This window comes from Lipophrys pholis, assembly GCF_963383615.2.
Source record: "Lipophrys pholis genome assembly, chromosome: 4".
Lineage (NCBI taxonomy): Eukaryota > Metazoa > Chordata > Actinopteri > Blenniiformes > Blenniidae > Lipophrys > Lipophrys pholis.
The window spans coordinates 20,378,768-20,400,084 of record NC_137637.1 but is presented as its reverse complement, the minus strand read 5'-3'; the positions used below and the strand labels follow the sequence as shown (position 1 = coordinate 20,400,084).

The window sequence follows — 21,317 nt, the reverse complement described above, 5'->3', positions numbered from 1 at the left end:
TTTTGTTTTACGCAGTGATTCTGTATTTTGTATATAGTGGGGGGAAGCTCATCAAAATTTGGGCCGCAGTTGGTCCAGAACCAGTGGACCTCTGGCTGCGTGTGGATACGAGGACGCCAAAGACACAAGCGATGGCTTGATGTGAAGCAGGGAGAGAAGAGGTTGTGATTGTTGGAGAGGAAGTGAACAGTCCCGGGATGCCTGTGATGTTAGCTGACAGCTAGTGAGACTCTGCAGACTCTCTGATTTAAGATTTAAATTGAGCCCAAGAGGAGTAAATTGTCAGCTGATGGTTTAATTCAGTTTAATTCTTGTTGTGCTCTTTTTAAACAGACAGGTACAACTATGAGGTACATGTAACTGACCTCCATTCGTTTTCTTCACTGTCTGATTGTTGACCCTAAAATTGTCTGCATGTAAATTGTCTGTGATTGCCCTGTGGTAGACTGGGACCTGTCCATGGTGTAGTCATGCTTTCCCTGTGGTCAGCTGGACTTGGTCATGTGACAAATATTTCTCCCCTTATCCAAGTGGCTCCATCAGTCAACAGCAAACACTTTATATGACCAAATATAATCGACCTGATTCATTTTGCTTTGCATTTTTCATTGCAGGAAATCAGCATACCTGTACTACAAAATAGGATTAGTTTAAATTTTGCATTTTGGCAGATTTTGTGTATATTTGAAACCTGCTTAAAACACTTGTTTCTCAAACAAATAGCTTTTGTGCATTTCTATTCCAGAGACTTAGGAGGCATGTGTACCAGCACTATTTCATATTTTGAGGTATTTGCAAGGTAGAAATAAATCAACATGACACAATCATACAAACTAGCAAGGATTCTTTCTCTTTTTTTAGCAAGAAGGTGTGACACAGGACTAATGTAAAGAAGCAAAACTAGATAGCATCAAAAATACATTTTTCTTTTATCATATTATCATTATTATCGCATTTCCAATACACTGTATACATTACCTGATTCTTTTTTAATTTGTTGATCTAAAAAAGCGAAGGTTGATGGAATTTGTGCTTCTATTTGCTATAATCTTTATTCTCACCTGCGGAAGTTGCACCCAACCTGGCAACCCAAAAGAGACGCTTGTTGATGACGCCTCACTCTGCGACTCCCAGCCAATGACTACAAATAAACGTGACAACCTGAAACTGGACGTCTAGGAGGTTAATAAAGTAGATTCGTGGACAGATTGAAGATTTTCGGGGATGGCGTGTTTATCGGAGCCCACCATGAGTTCGTCGATGCCGCAGAAGCGTTACTACAGACAGAGAGCTCATTCAAACCCGATGGCTCACCACTCCTTCGACTAGTGAGACAAGTCCGCGTGTGTGTGTGTGTGTGTGTGTGTGTGTGTGTGTGTGTGTGTGTGTGTGTGTGTGTGTGTGTGTGTGTGTGTGTGTGTGTGTGTGTGTGTGTGTGTGTGTGTGTGTGTTTGGGTTATAGTGCCAGTCACAGTTTACACCACGCACAAGCAGATTACATACTGGACTCATCACCCGTCCATCATAGGGATAACACAGTGGGACAGGCAACCACCCTTCACAGTTTAAAGACAACAAGTCACTTAATGCACATCTGCATATTGTGGAAGGAAATTTAAAAAGCTGTGTATGCACAGGAAGAACTTGCAAACTCCATTAGGAAAGGTCGGCAAGCCAGCATCACAGAATGGATATGGCATTATTTACAGTTGTTCTTGAAAAGCCCAGGAATTCACCCAGGATTTACTATTGTCTGAGATTCTTCATTCACATTTTTTTGCAACACAAAAGCAATTTAAAATTTCATATAGAATTCTATAGTGCAACATACATATTCAAATATTGTCAAAACAAACTCAGTGTTTCAATATTTCCTGGACAGAAAAAGTTTTTTAATTGATTTGGTCACTTTGTTTCTGTGTTCTCCTGCTTTAGTCCTGTATGTCCTGAGGAAATGGACTGGTCCAAGCTCTATCCAGAGTTCATGACGAGTGACGTCTGTGAGAAGGACACCCCTCGAGTGGAGTTTGCAGACATTGGGTGTGGATACGGCGGGCTTTTAGGTAGTCACTGATGTACTCACAAGCCTTTTTTCGCAGGCTTTTGCTTGGTTTTGACCTCATCTTACTGTATCTCTGCGGCTCTACTCTCTCTCCACTTCAGTGGAGCTGTCTCCACTTTTCCCAGATAAACTCATGCTGGGTTTGGAGATCCGGGTTAAAGTGTCAGATTATGTTCAAGATCGTATCAAGTCGCTGCGCTCCTCTGAACCAGGAAAATATCAGAACATCGCCTGTCTCCGCAGCAACGCCATGAAGTACCTCCCCAACTTCTTCTTCAAAGGACAGGTAGTTTTTGTTCATGAGATTACTGCTGCTTTTTGACAGACGAGGCCGGGGAGTCTTATTCCTCACTCAATGTTGAAACTCTTGGGTTGTTTTTGCACTATTGTATTACAGATGAAATGTCCTGAAAGTTGATGGAAAATAACCTCAACTGTAACTTAATATGTTGAGTAAACAAATCCTCAAATTAATTTCTATTCATCCACCTTATAGCTACCGTAATTTCCGGACTATAATCCGCTACTTTTTTCACATGCTTTGAACCCTGCGGCTTAAACGACGTGGCTAATTTATGGATTTTTATGGATTGAGTGTCATGTCTGATACATGGGTGATGCGTTCAGGTACATCACGTAACTCCGATCTTTCTTTTTTCTTTTTTTTTTTTAATTCACCAACCTCTCATTTGTAACATAAACTCAATACTGTCAACAACACAGTTGTACTGAAATTTGAATCGGTCAGATGCTCTCACTCATGTGTTCTGTGTCAATTCTACAGCCATGAACTCAAACTAAATCCAGTCATTGGAGGGTTAATGTTACATTCTTGTTCTGAAATGTGGAAGAAAGCTGAAGGAAATCATGCAGGACACAGGAAGAACATGCAAACTCTACACAGAGTAGCCCAGCAGGTTTAAATCGGGGATCTTGATGCGGTAAAGTAAGATTGTAACTGCATGGATTCTTAGCTGAGAATGAACAACTCATGTGTTTGTACCAAGATGACTAGTAAGGCAGAAGTTTATAGACCCCCCCCCCCCCCCCCAAAAAAAATGGTTTAACCAGAACTGTTGACCTCGTTTCTCCTCGTGACCCTCAATTTTTGCCTTAAATCATTTTTTTAAGATCATTTCCCACCAAAGTAATAGTTGGAATTGTACTTTTTTGTATGAGTCACTGTAAGACGTAAATACAAAGAAATGAACCTCAAACAATCTGCTCGCCTGCATCCATCATCACTTGCAAGATATTGTTTCTTTGACTCTTTATGCTCATACTTCATATGGAAGTAACTGCAGAATATGATGTATATATGACCGCATATTGAAACCCTTCATGTTTGTGTTTGCAGGAGAGCCTGCACAGTCTGGCACTGCCGAGGTGATTAGAATGTGCAGGCCAAACGGTTCAGACTAAAAATGATTACCTTCCACATGTTTAACATATGGACCGAATTAATTTATACAGATCGCTCGATAAATCCAGGGATTTCACAACAATGGGGTCATTGACTGACACGCAAGGCATCGCATCAGCTAAGTATAGAACAGTGCACAACGCCATTTATCCGTTCCAATTAGCTGTGGTAATCTATGACTTGTAGAAACTTGCATTAGATTGCACAGCGGGCTTATTGTACCAGGGTTAATTTAGGTACCCTGGATCAAACCTCGCCTCAAATGCCCTGAGTGGGTTTCAGCTTAGAACTGGACACAGGAGAATAACTGCTCTAACAGTGACATGTTTATGGAATATAAATCCTATAGGTGTTTCATATAAAACTGAATCTTTTTTTTTTTTTTTTTTCTTGTGTGCTGCTTCAGGTTGTTTAGAATAATGGGACTGTTATTTCACCGTGTTGTGGTGAGGCGCGGTGCCAAACTGAGATTTGGAATGGCTGAGAGGAGCTCTGCAGGGTTCAGACAGACGAGTTTGGCTTGATTTAGCTTTATAATGCCACAAATCATCCATAAACTGCCTCTGTTGACTTGTACTTCTTCACCAGGGAATAAAAAATGTGGCTGCAGCCGCAGTCCTCTTCTTTGCTGATCATTACATCAAAAACAGTCCATATGGTCAAAGTAGAGGGTTAAGAGAAGACCACCCAGACTCCCAATCGAGTCCCGATCCGTCTCACGTGCGCGGAAACATTTCAACTGCTGAAGCTGTGTTTTCTACAGACCAGAAACTGCCCTTTTAATTTCTTCCTATTTTTTCTCATCCGAGGTTTTGTAACCCCCCCTCCAACCCGCCTAACCCCACCCCCAAGTAATTCAGAGTGTTCAGGTTTTTCCATCTTCCATCAGCACTGAAGGGCCCCCGAGGCTCCAGTCGTCCCCGGTGATTATCCCCACATCTTTCTGTCTGTACCTGACGTTATTTATTTTAACTAATAAAAAGTGGCTGGAATGATTTTTAATATATCAGACACACTAATCGCAATCGACACTGTGCTTTTACACTTGCCAACGACATAGACGGGGGATCCACAAACTACCGACCAATGAAGAACTGCGGTTCCACAAACTAATACAACCTCCTCAGTCCAAATGATATACTTTTCATTTTCACAGATTGTGTATCTTGGTTCCCCTGCGTTTGACAATGACACCCTATGAGTACCACTTTAAAAACTGAAATGCTTTAAATAAAAGCATATAAAAGACCAAGTTTTATAATAATTTTTTTTATTTATTCATTTGTATTGCACTTTTTTAAAACACTCAGACACTTTACATTTGATGACGTAGTAAAGCATGAAGTCATTGGAGTTGTTGTGAAAATGTAAAGGTAAATACAGAATTTATTAGGATATCTTTTTCAATGGATTATAGGTAATTTGTATACATCGTCTCACTTTTAGATTTGTTTTTAATCACCCGAAATGTAATTACATTTTTTTTCTATTGTTATTTTTGTCTGTGTGAAACGTGATCAGACCTACGCTTTAATAATTCACTTCTTAGTAGAAATAAAGTCAATCAGCAAAATGACTGATGGTTGATTGGAATATTTCTTTCACACATAAGAGCAGATAGAATGAACCAAAGGGTTGATTAAAGTCCTGCTTTCGGTGGACCAAGTGAAACTCGCCACCCCTGTGGGCCCTTAAGCGAGGCCCCTAAAGCACTTATATACTGTATACATGTCACAAATAAACTAACATCTGGGCTTGTAGGTTTGCTTTAAATTTTAAATCTGTATCATTCTGACTGTGGCTGCTTCTCTTTTTGTGTGTGTGTTTCAGCTCAGTAAAATGTTTTTCCTCTTCCCCGACCCTCATTTTAAGAAGACCAAACACAAATGGAGGATCATCAGTCCCACTTTATTGGCCGAGTACGCCTACACGCTGAGAGTCGGGGTAAGTACACGAGAGACGCCTGTTCCAGCTTTTTAGACGAGACGATACATAAGCGTTATGGAAAAAAAAAGACTGCGCAGAGAGATGGTAAATTTTTGCACGTTAAGAAAACCTGAAGAAAATTGTAAATGCTCCTCGTCTCTGTCTCATATTTATCATCAAAGAGGCAAACGCTAGAGGGGGAACATCTTTTTTTGTCTGGTGATGAATTATTTTAACTTCTGCAAGACTAACGTCATCATCTTTGTGTTTCTTCTGCACTGTGACCTGAGCTGCGATATTGGCTTCTGCTTCGGGTTGTAGTTTTTATAAAACTCTGCCACCAGTAGGAGGAAAATGCCACAGCTGTTAGGGCTGCAATGAATGATAAACCCACAGTTTAAAGCCACTTGATGAGAGTCTATTACAACACTTTGAGCTTGGTTTATGTTTGAGATACTACATCAACCACCATGTAAACAATTTGTCCTCACAGAACGCAAAGCAGCAACATAAAGCAATTTAAACATACATTACACAAACATTTTAGAAAATAACTTCACTGGCAGCTTCTGGCCACCAGAGCAGCAAAACTGGAAGTTTTATACAGTTGGTTAGTGGAAGTTATGGATATTAAAAATATAGTAAAAAAAAAAACAGGAGCAAGATGTCGTACTTGGTGGTTTATCACCAAGGCTTTTGAATATGTGCAACTTGAACAGACTTTTTTTTTTTTTTTCCCCCCTGATCATTTCATCAGTTGATTGCACCGCGCAAAAGTCCTTGAATTCAGCGGAATAAGATTGAGCAACCGGTGTGGCCTGCAGCTGGTTGACGTCTGCACACACCCAGCTCCTGCCTGTCAGAGCTGTCAGTGCAGCAGTGGGACACTTTAAGAGGGCGTGAGCGCAGACTGAGCCTGTGAGGGAACAATGGAAGGCCTGTGTCTAAAGTTGGCTTTACCGTTGTTCCTTGGGTGTGTGTGTGTGTGTGTGTGTGTGTGTGTGTGTGTGTGTGTGTGTGTGTGTGTGTGTGTGTGTGTGTGTGTGTGTGTGTGTGTGTGTGTGTGTGTGTGTGTGTGTGTGTGTGTGTGTGTGTGTGTGTGTGTGTGTGTGTGTGTGTGTGTGTGTGTGTGTGTGTGTGTGTGTGTGTGTGTACATTGATGCATTTGTTCATGCATATGTTGTGTGTGTGAGTGGGTGCATGCAAGCATTTTAAGGCCCTTCAGCACTGGACCAAAGCCATAAATGTGTTGGCATGAGGAGAGGCTGGTAAAAAAAAATGTTCATTTATAGAAGTGGTTTATATATTAAAGTCAACCGACGTCTCTTATTTATTGGTGATTATCGTTTAAGATCAAAACGGTTGTCAAACTACACCTGAGACTGTACAAAGAAGTGATTAATGTGTGTTTAGTAGTCTTGACGCGCCGCCTCTCATCCTTGTCCAGGCTTCTGTGGAAAGAAAGAAAAAAAAAAAAAAAGTTTGTGCTGACACACACTGCTGTGGAAATCTGTGCCATCGCCTAGTTTTCTAAGAAATCCTTGTTCTAATAATTCTATCTGTCCAGTCTGCAAAGTAAACTCCATTGACAGAGGTGATTCACCTCTGTGTTGTCTGCGGGTTATTTTTATCTTTTCAGATAAATTCTTCTCCAGAGCTGAGGAAAGCTTTGAGCAGCCTGTCTGACACGTCTGACCAAAAAAAACAAACAAAAAAAAGCCACTTTGTTTATTTGTATGAAATAAGCTGAATGTTAAGTGAGCAGTCAGTTGAGTTGGTCCTGATTATTGAGTCAGTGTTCAGCCACCAGTAAAAAAGCGACTTCCTGGAACTGTGTTATTAACCTCCATGTGTTTGTCTGATCACGCCAGGGTTTGGTGTACACCATCACAGATGTGGAGGAAGTCCACCTCTGGATGGTGAAGCACTTCACAGAACATCCACTGTTTGCACGCGTCCCCGAGGAGGAGCTGGTACGTCCAAGTGGCTCCGTCCATCGCTCTGTTTAAAAAAGGAAGTCGAAATGAAAATAGACTAGAATGTTTTTTTTTTGTTTTTTTTAATTTTGGTTTTATAAAGTTTGTTTCAATTTCTATAATAACTTTCATTCCATTTTGAAGGAGCTTCTAAAATCTTCCATTTGCATTCCCTTCTTTGGCCACATTAAATGTCATAAATTGTTTGCATTAGTTTCCTGCTCTCATACGGGGTGGATTCAGTTCAGGTGAGAACAGTATGGCGGAAACTGTCTGTTTGAAAATGATTCCTGAATTTATATACGTTTGTTAAGTCTGAACCAACAATGTGTTAATCAGTAAGTTTTTAAGATGTCCTTTCTTTCCTCTGATTAGAGGTGTACTGTTTTCCACTTTCCCTCCAGCCTTTATGCCGTGTTAAGCCCAGCTAATCGCCCCCTAATGTAAGCCCGGCTATTAATCGGTCTGTTCTGCATTTCAGGAAGAAAGTACATGTGTAGTTTTGCAAATATTGCATAGTTTCTCTATAAGGTTCATGAGTCCTGGATTACAGAGGATTAGGATTCACCAATGCTGTTTTTTTTTTTGTTTTTCTTTCCTTTTACATTTTGGGGGGAAAAAACAACAAAATTTCTTGCACCAGCAGAAACACAAATATCACTACAAAAGCTTAAACATGTACCCCTGACCAGTCGCTGGTGATAAGTTCACACCACTGCTACACTTTTAAAACAAATCTATTGGACTTTTACCCACAAACGCTGTGGAGCAGGTAGTGATATCCGTCCCAACAAAAGCACTCTGTGTGCAGATGAAGTAATGAAACAATGGTTGGGTTAAACTTATTTGAGAAAATATGAACCAAATCTTAAACTTTGCTCATTGAAGTGCTGGTGCATGACAGATTTGAGTGCGCGTGATGATTAAAGGTCCTGCAGAGTAAAACCTCACACGTCAGTATTAAAGGTCCACAGCATCTCGGACTTTGACTGGATCTTCAATCTTGTTTTGGCAGGTTGATGACGTCATCATAAGTCGTCTGGGTACATGCACAGAGGAAGGAAAGAAAGTGCAGAGGAACGGAGGGAAGAATTTCCTCGCAGTTTTCCGGAGGATTGAGGATTCAAACTGAGACAGTCTGGACTAAGGATTTTTTTAGATTCATCTTTGAAGTTTTTTTTTTGTTTTGTTTTTACTTAAAAAGCTCTTTTACCTATTTTAAGTATTCCATTGCTCTGGTCACAAGAGACTATATAAAAAAAATGGCAGGATTTCTTTTCAGTCAAGACTTTCTGTTTTAATTATCCTCTCATTTAAAACAAAATATTCTTAAGTTGTTTTGCTTTTTGGGGCAAACTTCAAACTGCATTTTTTGATTACCTGTAAAACTTTCATAAACTTTCTCCAAATTAAAGTGGAAATACAGCAGCTGTAATCTTTGCCTCATTATCTTAATTTGACTGAGAATCGGTGCAAAAGGCTCGATGTGACGTAACACCAAACCGGGCTACAGAGTCAGCTGGCAGGAAGAAACTACCCAGTGCCTTTTCAGTTCATATAGGAACATATATAAGTGGGTTCTGGCTTCATTTTCTCTGGTATCCATCCAACTTTAGGTCGCAGGAGGAACAGGTCACCAGTCATCCACAGGGCAAACTGAGAACGAAACACACTTTATGGGAAACCGAAAAAAAAAAAAGTGCACAGGCTTGGAATCAAACTGGGAATTCCCAGCAAGAATACTCGTAACACAAAACACAGCAAGAATACTAACCAAATATACACATATTTATTCAAAAGCTACTTGATGAGATGGGGCTTCTGTGTTTTGTTTTTATTGGCAAAGCATTTAAAATCAATATTAATTCATTAGTCTATTTGTTATGTTAATACACTCGGTAGCAGATCCACGAATGGATTAGAAAGATTAACACTTGTTTCTTTGCCTCAAATTTTTTATAAAAAAAACAAAAATGGTGTAGAACGTTTTGAAATAAAAAAAACCCTGAAGCAGAGTATCTAGAGGAAACCTGTTTGATTATCTAATATCAGTTCAAAGATGTTTAGATCATCAGTAGTTTCCTTGGATGCCGGAGGTGAACGGTTCACTTTAATCAGTGCGAATTGGGGAAAATGTGAGTGATTCTCATGACGCAGCAGTGATGGCGAGGGCCATAGATTCTAAATTACAAAAACTGCAGTCAGATGAATTATTAATTATTGATTATTGCGTCAAACCTATTCAGTCGAACATCCTCCCAGCTCCTGCCGGCATAGGGTGGAGAGAGCAGAGATGGAAACTCCTGTAATCCCCCGACTCACCGACTGCTTTAATGCATCAAATCCACTTCATCTAAAACCCCAGATTGACCGCAACGGGTGTTGCCTCTACACGCAATAGAGAACAATTATCTTGTCTTCATCTACTAGAAGGGTCCCTGTGAAGTTCAAATTAAATTAGTATTGTGCATGCAGAAACAGTTCTGTGTTCATTTTCTAATTGTAGCTCTATAGTACAGGTTGGTATTTTAAGACTGTCAAGAGTTTGGAAACAGGACAGTAGAGGCTTAGAGCCTTTTGGGTGCTGCAGGCAGTGGTGATTATGAACAGGATAGCACATGCCTTCATGACTGAGACTGGGAAACTTTACGCAAGAAAAGAGTAACAGAAATAGGGGAGAGTGGGGCAAGATGAGCCACTTTTTACTTATGTTGACCTGGCTTGTCCAAAAAAAGTGGCCCTGTGGCTCAACATACCTCAGGTGAGGGGTAAGTTGAGTTATTTGTGAGTAAACTGACCATATGAGTTTTAAATTGTAAACCTGAGCGTATGGTGCTCACGAACACTTTTAAGAGTTTTGAACTTGTGAGAACAAACCACCAGTTAGTTTAAAAACCATTTATTCAAAATAGCTATTCGGTATTCCAACGGTCAAGGTTCAGGTTGAATATGAACCGTTACTCCTTCACTTCCTCCAGCCTTTTGAGGTTGAGGAAGCCTCTTCAGCACATCACTGCTCTCTCCATCTCTTTAAAGAGGCACTGAGTCCCAGCTTGTTTTCCACTTATAGGTTCTTGACATGATACCTTTTCCACAATAGTTAACTTATGACAAACACACCAAACCAGTTGAGTATACTCAACTGAAATACCATTTAATACGTCAATTTACCTCGCAGCATGTGGCTCACGTTGGATCTTTCCTGAATTTGTGCTCATGCGACAAAAAACCTGTACGGTGAGCTGAATACAAGGGGTGGTGTCAAATTATCGTCTGGCTCATCTTACCCCACTCTCCCCTACTACAACTGGAAATCTAAATATTCACAAATTGATGCACTTTCGTGTCATCTCTTTACTATCTTTGGTAATAAAGCTGTTCAATAATTTTACTCTCAATGACTGGAAGCAATCTAAAGTCATGATGCTTCTTCCACCATGCCCTAAATTGAAGATGATGTTCTCATGTTTGTAACCTGTTCCCTTTTTAACCCCCATTTATAACAGTTTATTCTTGGTTTAACCATCCAGGAAATAAATAAATAATGGTTAGTGAAAATTCCAAGGATATTGTGGAATTCCCCTTCCTGTAACGTTTCCTGTAAACTTTCCATTGGCACTCACTGCAGTATGGGCAGGCTTTGCCTTTAGTTGATGACATTCCCCATCCAAAACTAAAGGCAACTGAGACGTCACATTTTATCTCAACGACTCGGAGCCTATTTAATAACCCATGAAGATGTTTACAGCTCAGTTATTGGCTTTAGACAAGCTATTTCCAACGACCAACATGTAACAGCATCTCGAGCAGCTCACAACATGCTGGTTTATTTATACATTCTCAAAGTTTAAGAGATAGAACACAAGCCAAATATCCTATTATGCACATATAATTGGTTAAAAAGTGATTTTTCCATAATATGGAAGAGTCAAAAATCAAGTGAAGCTTGATTTGTGACTCTTTAGTTCTCCGAGAATTTCCTAGAATCTCCATGTGGTTAGTTAAATTACCGAATACAGGAATGTTTCCACACTTGTTTTATGAGTTAAATGTTAATTAGTTGAATAAATATGTGATGTTGTTGAGAAAACTGCACTTTTGCGCTCACTTATTATTGCCATGTGGCCACAAAGTACATCATATAACATTTTAGTAGCATCAGGTCATCAAAGAAGAGTTTAATTAAATACTCTGCGGGGGAATAATAAAACAAAAAGGCAAACTTTATGACTTGCATTTGGCAACACCGTTGAAGTGATGTGGATGCTGTTTGCTTCATACACAAAGAATTGATTACACCTGGATGTCAAAAAGATGTCGAGGTCAAAGGGCAGAACCCCCCCCCCCCCGTGTGTGTGTGTGTGTGTGTGTGTGTGTGTGTGTGTGTGTGTGTGTGTGTGTGTGTGAGAGAGAGAGAGAGAGAGAGAGAGAGAGAGAGAGAGAGAGAGAGAGAGAGAGAGAGAGAGAGAGAGAGAGAGAGAAACTGCCTTCAGCAGTGAATTGGCTTCACACAAAGACTGAATCATCATGCTGTAGCTCTGTCTTCAGATAAGAACAGTCTGTCGTTTATTTGTGCAGTGTTGTGCAAGTTACTGAAAATTAGTGCTTCAATACAGTCGCAGTTTCAAACTTGGTGGTTATGACTTCCTGAAAAGACGAACCATCCACTGGGGAAGGCGACACGTTTGTTACTTTGTTTTCGACCGCATGAGCCGTCTTAATAATGTAGACATAACTGCATTGTTATAATGGTGACACGTTAGTTAAGATGCCAGCGCTGTGTGGAAATCAGTCCGATGACTTATTTCTTTCAGCTCACCTGAAGTTGCGTCAGTTAATAGGAGAAGGACACTTCATAAAGTTACTCTAGAGCTCTATAAAATTATGGGAAACAGCAACAAAACAGGCACCTGTGAAAATCCATCTGAGAACAGGTAGCATGGATGCATGCCTGCACCAACGGTTCATTTTTAATGAGGCGTTACTTCCTGAGCGAAGAGGAGTTTAGTCAAAGAGTAAGAGAACCGCTCCTCACAGGAGACGGCGTTACAGCCATGCACAAGTCAACATTCACTCATTGGGAGGAGCAGAGAGAACAGTTTACACTTTACAACAGTTCTAAATGAACTATAGGACTAACAAGGTAATGCAGAGTATTTTCCGGATTTAAAGTAGTATGTTTTTAGTAAAGTAAAGCTTTATTATAACATGTTATTAGTATTGACGGCTTGGCTTACTACAGGGATCAATAAGTCACTGTTGACTGATTGTTACATAGTATTAGGGTTGAGATGGTATTCAATGTTAGGGACTAGCTGGCTTATAACAAAAAAGCCTTTTCATCATAAAGTTTTGATTTTCTCTTCCTCTTGTTGATTGTGCATCAACTATTTTACAACCTGAAGTGATACGTTTGGTAGAAATCTTCTGACAAATTAACTTCTTAAAATGGAAAAAGTATCATAATGACATATTTGTTTGTGTGCATATGAAGCAAAAACAACTTCAACATAATGATGAGTGAGTTTAAAAATTTTGCATGGAAGGTTGGTTTGCGGCTTTAGCTCATTTCCAAAAATTGTCTTAAGTGAGACTAACTGGCCGTGCTGGTTGAAGCACATCATGTTGACAGAGGACTGCCTTGATCTTTTCACGCAACTCAGCAGGCTGGTGATGAGGTGTACTTTAAAATATGTTGACTTAATCATTTAAACTGCCCCAACTTTCTCAGTGTTCATCGTCAGAGATTTGTACAAAGCTATTGATGCTCCCGCCACGGTCTCTGCATGCGTTTGTCTGAACAACTGGGTCACTTGATGACATCTGATAAGAACACCATCAGGGGCTCGATGTTTTATGTAGCAGGTGATATTTCTGATCCTTTTGTAAGTGTCTGATGGTTTCTGTTCATCGGTTTCTGCATTCAGGCTGTAACAATATATTTCCTTTTTTCTTTTCTTTTTTTGGTCTGCGTCTATTTCCCTTCCTAAGTCTCAGGTTGAGACATGCTTTTCTGCTGCTCGGTTAACATTCGACTTCCAGCTGGATCTTTGGCCTGCCACCTCATGCTCAGCCCCAAAAAAGTCCCAACGTATCCTTTCACACAACACCAACAGTTTTGGCAGGAGCGAACACAGCCACATCAGATCAAGCTCATCCTGCAGGTTTGCCCTCAGTTTCTAATCTTTCCTCATCTGGGACTTTCGGGTCTCAACGAATGAGAAACCTTTCAGGCCTCGGATTTCCAGCCTAATCTTTTCAGGACCTTCAATGGAACAAAGAAAAACTGTTCACATTGTTTTCAGCTTCTTGCTATTGTCCTGTGCTAGCCCTGCACTGCATGGCTTCCGAGATACTCACAACCTGACAGCACAGACAGAGAAAACGTTTGTGGGGTTGAACAATCTTCTTTGTGCCGTCCTCCAAAACAGTCTCCTGTACCCCGTGAATCACCTGGGTCTGAAAAAAACTTTTCTCCTTCAAACAGATCCTGTCATTCTGTCTTTAGTTCCAGACAAATGTCTCTGTGATGTCTATAATACACATTCCCAATGGTGTATATTGAGGCCATGGTAACACGAAAGAAAGGTCCAATGTAGATGTGTCTTAAACTTCACACAGTGATTGACATTAAAACTGCCACGCTGTAGCTGAAGATACATTTAATGAACTTTTTTTCTTTCAGGTTTTTGTTTGGTGTGTGTGTGTGAATGGGTGAATGTGATTAACAGTGTCAAGTGCTTTGGGGATTAAGTGAGATCCATTTGCCATTCCGTTTTTACAAGTCCCCAGGCCTTTACAAGCTAAAACATATATTTCTCACTGCCATTAACTTTTACATAATAATGACAATAAAATGTCTGATTTTTCTTTTGGACTAACAAACATACCAAAGTTACACAATCCTCCCAAGTTTAGCTGCTGGATGCAAAAAGTCTTTTTAACTGAAAAAGTGCATTGGAAGTTGAGTTTTGACCTTTTATCATATCACTATTGGAAGTTATTCTCTGTGCAGAGCTATTTTCCTATTTCAGCAGAACTGGTATCAGCCTTCAGGGGTTGAGTCCTACAGATCATTTGCAGTACAGATTCCTAGACACCGTTGACTGACAACTATAAATACTTACAGGTAAATAATTAAGTGGCTGTCAATTTGAAGAATTATTCAGGAAAAGAACTGCACCTGGGCCACCGTGGCTCAGTCGATACGAGAAATATTTTTTCTGTTCAATCCTCCCCCTTGCCATGTCCACGTATCAAAAATGTCTTTGAATAGAATACTAAACCCAAATTGCTCTAAACAGGGCTTGAGCAGCTTTCACGTGTCACCACTGGTGTGTGAATATGAATGGGTGAATGTGACAAAGGCCCTGAACAACTACATTATGTAAGTAAAGTCCATTTAACTCAACAACTCAACATCTTTATCTAAAGATTTGGAATGTAATGAAGTAAATTCTGTGAAAATTACTACTGGAACAACAAATTCTCCCATTTATATAGAGACAAGCAGCACAACCCACCTTGAACATCATCATCATCATCATCATCATCACTAACACAGTTACACAGGGCAGTGGCATTGCAGAGGTTAAGGAAGTGAGGTTGTGACTAGAAGTCCTGGATTTGAATCTCCACAATCCCATTACATCATGAGGGAATGAGTGGTAAGACATCTGTCAAGCATAACATGCAGATCACAATCTGCTGAGATGACTCCACAAAGGAGCGGCTTAAAGACACGCCACTTACACAGTTATACAACTGTGTGGGTCAGCATATGGTTGAACCAAACAATGCTGCTTAGTTTACTTTTGTCCGGCCACCATATGTAAGTGATAAATGGTGAGAAATGTGATCTGTTCAAACTTTGCAAATTAAACTTTGCTGCTGATGGACACCAGTTATTATTCTGTGGAGAGCAGCTGCAGCCCTCGCACTAAGTGTTTACACCTGGTGGTCATGACATCATGGCTGCCTCATTATTTAGGCCAACTTGCAACAGATGACCAAAATACTGTATATGTGCCAAGTGGTCATCAGTCATGTTCTGACTGCTGCATGCTGCTATAGATTAGGCCCAATATGAACTTCGTACTTGTTATATTGAACAAAGTTGTTTGTAAAATATGCTTCATGTTGTTGTTGTTGTTAGTCCCGCCCCCAGCAAGAACGCATGTGAAGATTACATGTTCTCCCTGTATGTGCATGTTTTCTGGGTCTTCCTAATGTCCAAAAACCACGCGCAAGCTGTGCTGTAAGCACAGTGGAAGATTGATGTATGTTTGTAGTGCTGTTTGCCTTAGCTCATAATCCTCGCTGCAACTCATATTTACTTTGACAACGTGTTATCCCAGTTTGATCCATTAAGGATTTTTTCATTTTGTCCACACTTTGTATCTCACTGTCTTTAAAAAAACAAACAGACTTTGCTCAGCCATGGATCTTTTGTTCAGAGATATTGTACACGTTTTAAAAAAAAAAACTCATTCATGTTTTTCCTTTACCGATGTCTGCGTTTGTTTTCTTTCCACGATACTCTTTGGTTTTCACTTGAAAAATTAAGTGTGCGATCGAAATATGACCCAAGTTTAGAAGCTTGTATGAAATACTGGACTGATTTATACTCCTACTGGGGTTTATGTGTTAATAACCCCTCATGTCTATTCCAGCTGTTCTCTGAACAAGTTTAATTCCAACTGATGCTTAACCCATACAAACATAAACCACAATGCTCAGTGTTGTTTCTTCTCTCGGCTGATTGCTTACCGTTTTTGCTTCAAGAGCCAGTTATCTTACCAATGGTTTTTTTTTTTGAAGAAATGTTTTTGGAAAAAATAAACTGCTTTCAAAAAAATACACATTTACACATTTCTGGAAGAACAAATAAATTCAGATTGATCCTTTGATTCATAGAGAGATAACACACTGATAAATGTTATAAATACAAGCGAAATAATAGTCTAGCTGTATATACCTGATGCTCTTTATGATTTTCTTTTAAATATCTCAAGATATACCTTGAAAACTCTTATGATGATCAAGTATGGAAAGACTGCTGTGTGGTGAGTAATGTTGAGGTGCTGCTAAATTCTTGCAGACGTGGAAAAATATAATTCTGACCCATTTCACCTTAATCTGATGTCACGGCATCGACCTAAAGGAGCTTTTCTGTTCTCTGATATGTTTAAAGTCTCCTTGTTAACCAAGCAGAGCGTTAATTATAGATTGTAGTGCAACTAAACCTCATCAGACTGCATTACGTTGTTTGTGTCATCTTTCATTATGTGTGTACACATGTAGGTGTGTCTAATACATACATCTCTGCGGTAAAGATGGTTCATTATCCCTTATATATATGAAGTCACGGTGGAGGATATACATCGTATACAGCCAGAATGAAATACTCTTTCTTACATGTCAGACACATCTGGTGTCCAGATGTGTTCTTAATCTAACAGGACACCCTTCACCACACCTTAAACACCTATTTTAAATTTAAGACATGAAAGTCTTTAAAAAGAAAATCTGCACAATCCCAATCAATTAGTCCATGCATGCCAATAAAAAAATCCTTATTCAATAATCATTTTTGCTCCATTTTCATTCCTCATTACATCATCTCACCTTGTGTGCTCTTTAGCAGCTGTTGGGCTTTTGGCAAATGATGTTAGTTGCTACATGCACACTCAAACTCTTCGGCTCATTGATTACAGAAAACATTGTGTGCCTGACCATGTCTAACGCACCATAAATACGTCCTGATTGTTATGTATAGCCTGAATGCACGACATATTCTCAAGCAAAAGAAAGAGCAACTTCACATTTTGGTCAGACAACATGCGTGCAAGCAGGGATCAGATCAGTCAAACAGTGTGGACTAATCCGTGGACTACAGGCGCTTGTGCAGTTGTGCAGAAAAGCTCAACAGATAATTATGTATTTAAAAGCAATTACAATATGGTTATTGTATATAACCATAATGTATTAGTTTGATTAGCTTTTTTTTCTTTGCATTTACAATAAATGTTATCGGTTGATTGATTGCTTTATGAAGGCTCGCGACAGATAGCAAGAAAACCTATAGCGATATAAATGGCTTAATAGTTTCCAAACGAAATGTTACCTTATTAGGGCACTATATTTTCATGATGAAGGTTAGCTAAAGTAATAAACTGTTAAACATAGTTGAGATGAATAAAGATTAATGGCTGAGAACGTTCTTAAAAACAGATTTAAGAAGAAAGACTTGGTGGATACCAAATATAATCTGAACTCTAATATAAAAATAAATATTCCTGACCAAAATAACATTTACAATTATTTACATGTGAATAAAATGATTGAGGTGTTAATTATTAATGATCATTAAGATTCTATTATTGAACTGTATTTACCGCATGAGAATTACTGGGAAAGAACACCGGTTTTTTTTTTTATGTGGTTGGACAATGTGGTGATCACATTAATAAAGATCATTAACCAGGAAACTGACTTCATATAGGGAATGTATAGAAAACATAGCTATTCAAATCTTACATAAAGGGGCAGGGGCATCTGGAAGAGACCCCATCACCATAAATACACCATCCTCACTTGCTGGCTGAGAGAGGAAAAATAGTCAGACATTGTACTGCTACGCATACACACACACACACACACACACACACACACACACACACACACACACACACACACACACACACACACACACACACACACACACACACTCACACACACGCACATTGGTAAGACACTTTAGCGAACGTCCACCCCATACTCTGACATAATGCATTTTGTAGCCCCTCCTCTAACTATACTCATTGAAAACCTTAAATCTCAGATCTGAAGTTTCATCTCCACTCCAGAGTGTTTCTAATGTTTTGTGACGGCCAGCATTTTGGTCACCCGCAAATATACTGCGATTTGTAGTTTTCGTCCCCGCAAAGACAGTAAAACTCGGCTTTGACACACACACAGACTCTCTCTCTCTCTCTCTCTCTCTCTCTCTCTCGCTCTCTCTCTCTCTCTCGCTCGCTCGCTCGCTCGCTCCCTCTATACACTGTGTATGTATGTACAAAGAAACACTCGTGTTCCCACCCAAGACAGGCAGACTGCAGACATGAACTTTAACACACTAGTCTGAGTGAAACAGCCTCCCTCTGGGCACTGGGCCAATACAGTAAGGGGAAATACCTCCCAGGCTATCACCTCTACACTCCATAATATGATCTATGACTGGGCCACATCAGTCTGCAATGCACAATGGCACAAAGAAGAAATTATTTGGCAACATTTGTTATTATGTTTTTTCATAATCGATGTTAATCCCTCAATTCTCAGGCAGCCACAAAGTAATTAAAAGGTGTGCTTTGAACGGAGTTTCTTGTGTGTGGTCTGAAGACACCAGTCAGTGGAGTGAGAAATTGAAGATGAATACCAGCAACCTGAGGCCACAGAGAAATCTGAAGATGTGCACGAGAAGGCACAGAAGGGGGACAACGTTTTTTATTTCCAGCAATAAAATTCAGCAAGTTCAAATGAGACGCAAGTGTGGAGTCAGTACAGCACCGACACAGTACTGGGTTTACGTCACTTTGTCGCTGTGGATTGTTGTCACCCTGTGTGATTTACTGCAACAAACATTTCCCTTTACATTCACATCACAGCTAAAAAAAACTTTGCTCGACAATACGTTGTGCAAAACCTATTGAGGTCCTGATGACCCTTTCTCAAAAGTTGTTTATGTGTTCATAAAAATTTCAGAGGTCACTGTTTATCTATCACCCCGCTAGATAATTGTACGTCTTCGACGTGTGGTGTCTCGCGTATAGACGTTTTTGACGGACCATATTTGGTTTGTCTTTTATCCTTGTAACCTATTATTGTCAGTTAGTGTACGTCTTCTGAAACGACATTCAGATTCACATGTTCAGGTCAAGTTCTGTAAATAGTCAGGTCAGACGGATTATAGCTGATGATGTTACTCATTGTGTCCAGTGTCTTTGTTCAATATTAGGAGCTGGTGTCAAATATTACGATCGATTTCATCTTCGTCAACTTCAGTAGCCACAATTATCTTTGGGCAACCTATTCTAACTTTGTTATGTAATAGTGTTGCTGGTTCTCATAGAAATATTAATGCTTGATTTTCTTGTTTTTAAATACAAGCAAAATGCAATACACGTAAGGACACTAACCAAGTGAACAAATCCAGTGTTTATTTAATTATTTATTTCATAGCCAGATTTGAACTGAACTACAGATGCATACTGACCTTTATGGATGTCACGACTCAGGAGTCCGAAAAATAGGCCAGGAGCACAGAGACACAAACTCACAAGATGGAATCTTTTCCCAGCCCCTCATCAAATAAATCAAACTCTGACTGACCTTTGCGGAGTGCAGATACATGAATGTGCCCCAGAAAAGGAAGAGCGTTTCTCCAAAGCACAAACTTGATGTGCTTTGGAAAAGATACCATTGGACCAACTAACCTACTTAATGCATCATGACAAAAGTGGAACGGTCAAAGGCTTTACATAACATGTTGACGTTTTTAAAGTTTCAAGTTTTATAGTGAAATACATTTCTTTTCTTTCTCATTTCTACTCTTTCAATGAGGAAAACCTAACTCTCTGTTTATGACCAAACATGACTGAACGTCTCAGTGCGGCAGGCCTCCAACAATGTTGCCAGTATGATGTATAAATCACCTGCTGGTTACCTCTATTCTACATGTCAGTTTAATGTAGGGGGAAAAAAGACTAATAAGAGAAAGTTTAGAACAACCTTTCATAGCCTGCTGAGCTTGTTCTCAGGCGCCAGCCTATATTTATTCCTTCTTTAGGCGGCTCACATTCATTTACACCAAAGGGACTGAAGGATTTAACTGACATAAAAAAGTCATAATATAAGATTTACCTTGACTAAGGTCTGGCACTAAAAGGACGGGTGTCTTAAAGGATGATTATTATTCATATATTTCATATATAAGAGGGATTCCACAGATATAAAGACTGAAAATCTGCGGGATCATTTCACTCAAATGTCATAAGATCTTGGCAATGAAGGGGAAGTCAGTTTTGCTACGAGTATACGCAGTGATATGTCTCTATTGTGATGACCTAATAGTGTTGCATGTATGTATGTATGTATGTATGTATGTATGTATGTATGTATGTATGGATGGATGGATGGATGGATGGATGGATGGATGGATGGATGGATGGATGGATGGATGGATGGATGGATGGATGGATGGATGGATAGATAGATAGATAGATAGATAGATAGATAGATAGATAGATAGATAGATAGATAGATAGATAGATAGATAGATAGATAGATAGATAGATAGATAGATAGATAGATGTTGAGGTGTCCTTTCCAGCCCACATTGTTTTATGTCTCAGGATGCCAGTTATCTCTGTGGGTCTCTCTGGAAATGGCTGATCTAAGATTTCTAGTAAGAGCATTCAAAATGTGGGAGTAAATGTCAAAGCAGATTCTGAGTATAGCCCTGGGACTGTTACTTCACAGATCACACACACATGGTGCTTTGGACAAGTTCCAGTTCAAATGAAATCAGGTCAGGATTTTCTCTCTTCCACCAGGAAAACCCACCAAGTCAGCAAAAGAATTAGTCATAGCTGGGTAAACAAAGAGGCATCAGGTGTGGATAATGCTTATGTTGCGTCTGCACACAAAGTCATCCTAATAGTGTGTGTTTTATCCCTAAATGTGAGGCAATTCAAACTTATTTGTTCAATTTTCTTTAACACGTTTGATCATGTCTAAGTGAAGCTGACCTCCAGTCTCTCTTATCACTGTCAAACAACCCCCCCCCTTCAGATAGCAGGGATCCATAATAACATTGTCCTTGGGTGGGGGACAGGGGTATCTCTGGTGAGTCTGCTGCCCTATCGGG

The 21,317-nt window shown here is 39.7% G+C and overlaps 1 protein-coding gene across 3 annotated transcripts; it reads left to right on the top strand.

Annotated features, from left to right (window-relative positions):
• Positions 1-1,107: 1,107 nt before the first annotated feature.
• On the top strand, positions 1,108-9,073 carry mettl1 (methyltransferase 1, tRNA methylguanosine). Of its 3 annotated transcripts, none has more exons than XM_080461797.1 (6): positions 1,108-1,328; positions 1,936-2,063; positions 2,164-2,348; positions 5,316-5,429; positions 7,283-7,384; positions 8,403-8,820. In XM_080461797.1, the coding sequence occupies exons 1-6, from the start codon at positions 1,225-1,227 to the stop codon at positions 8,517-8,519; spliced, it is 750 nt and encodes a 249-aa protein (XP_080317923.1). In that variant the 5' UTR covers positions 1,108-1,224; the 3' UTR covers positions 8,520-8,820. The 3 variants fall into 3 exon arrangements, with proteins under 3 accessions (XP_080317923.1, XP_080317925.1, XP_080317924.1); XM_080461799.1 differs by having other exon boundaries at positions 1,114-1,328; positions 5,361-5,429; XM_080461798.1 differs by having other exon boundaries at positions 1,126-1,328; positions 5,358-5,429; positions 8,403-9,073.
• Positions 9,074-21,317: the final 12,244 nt, after the last annotated feature.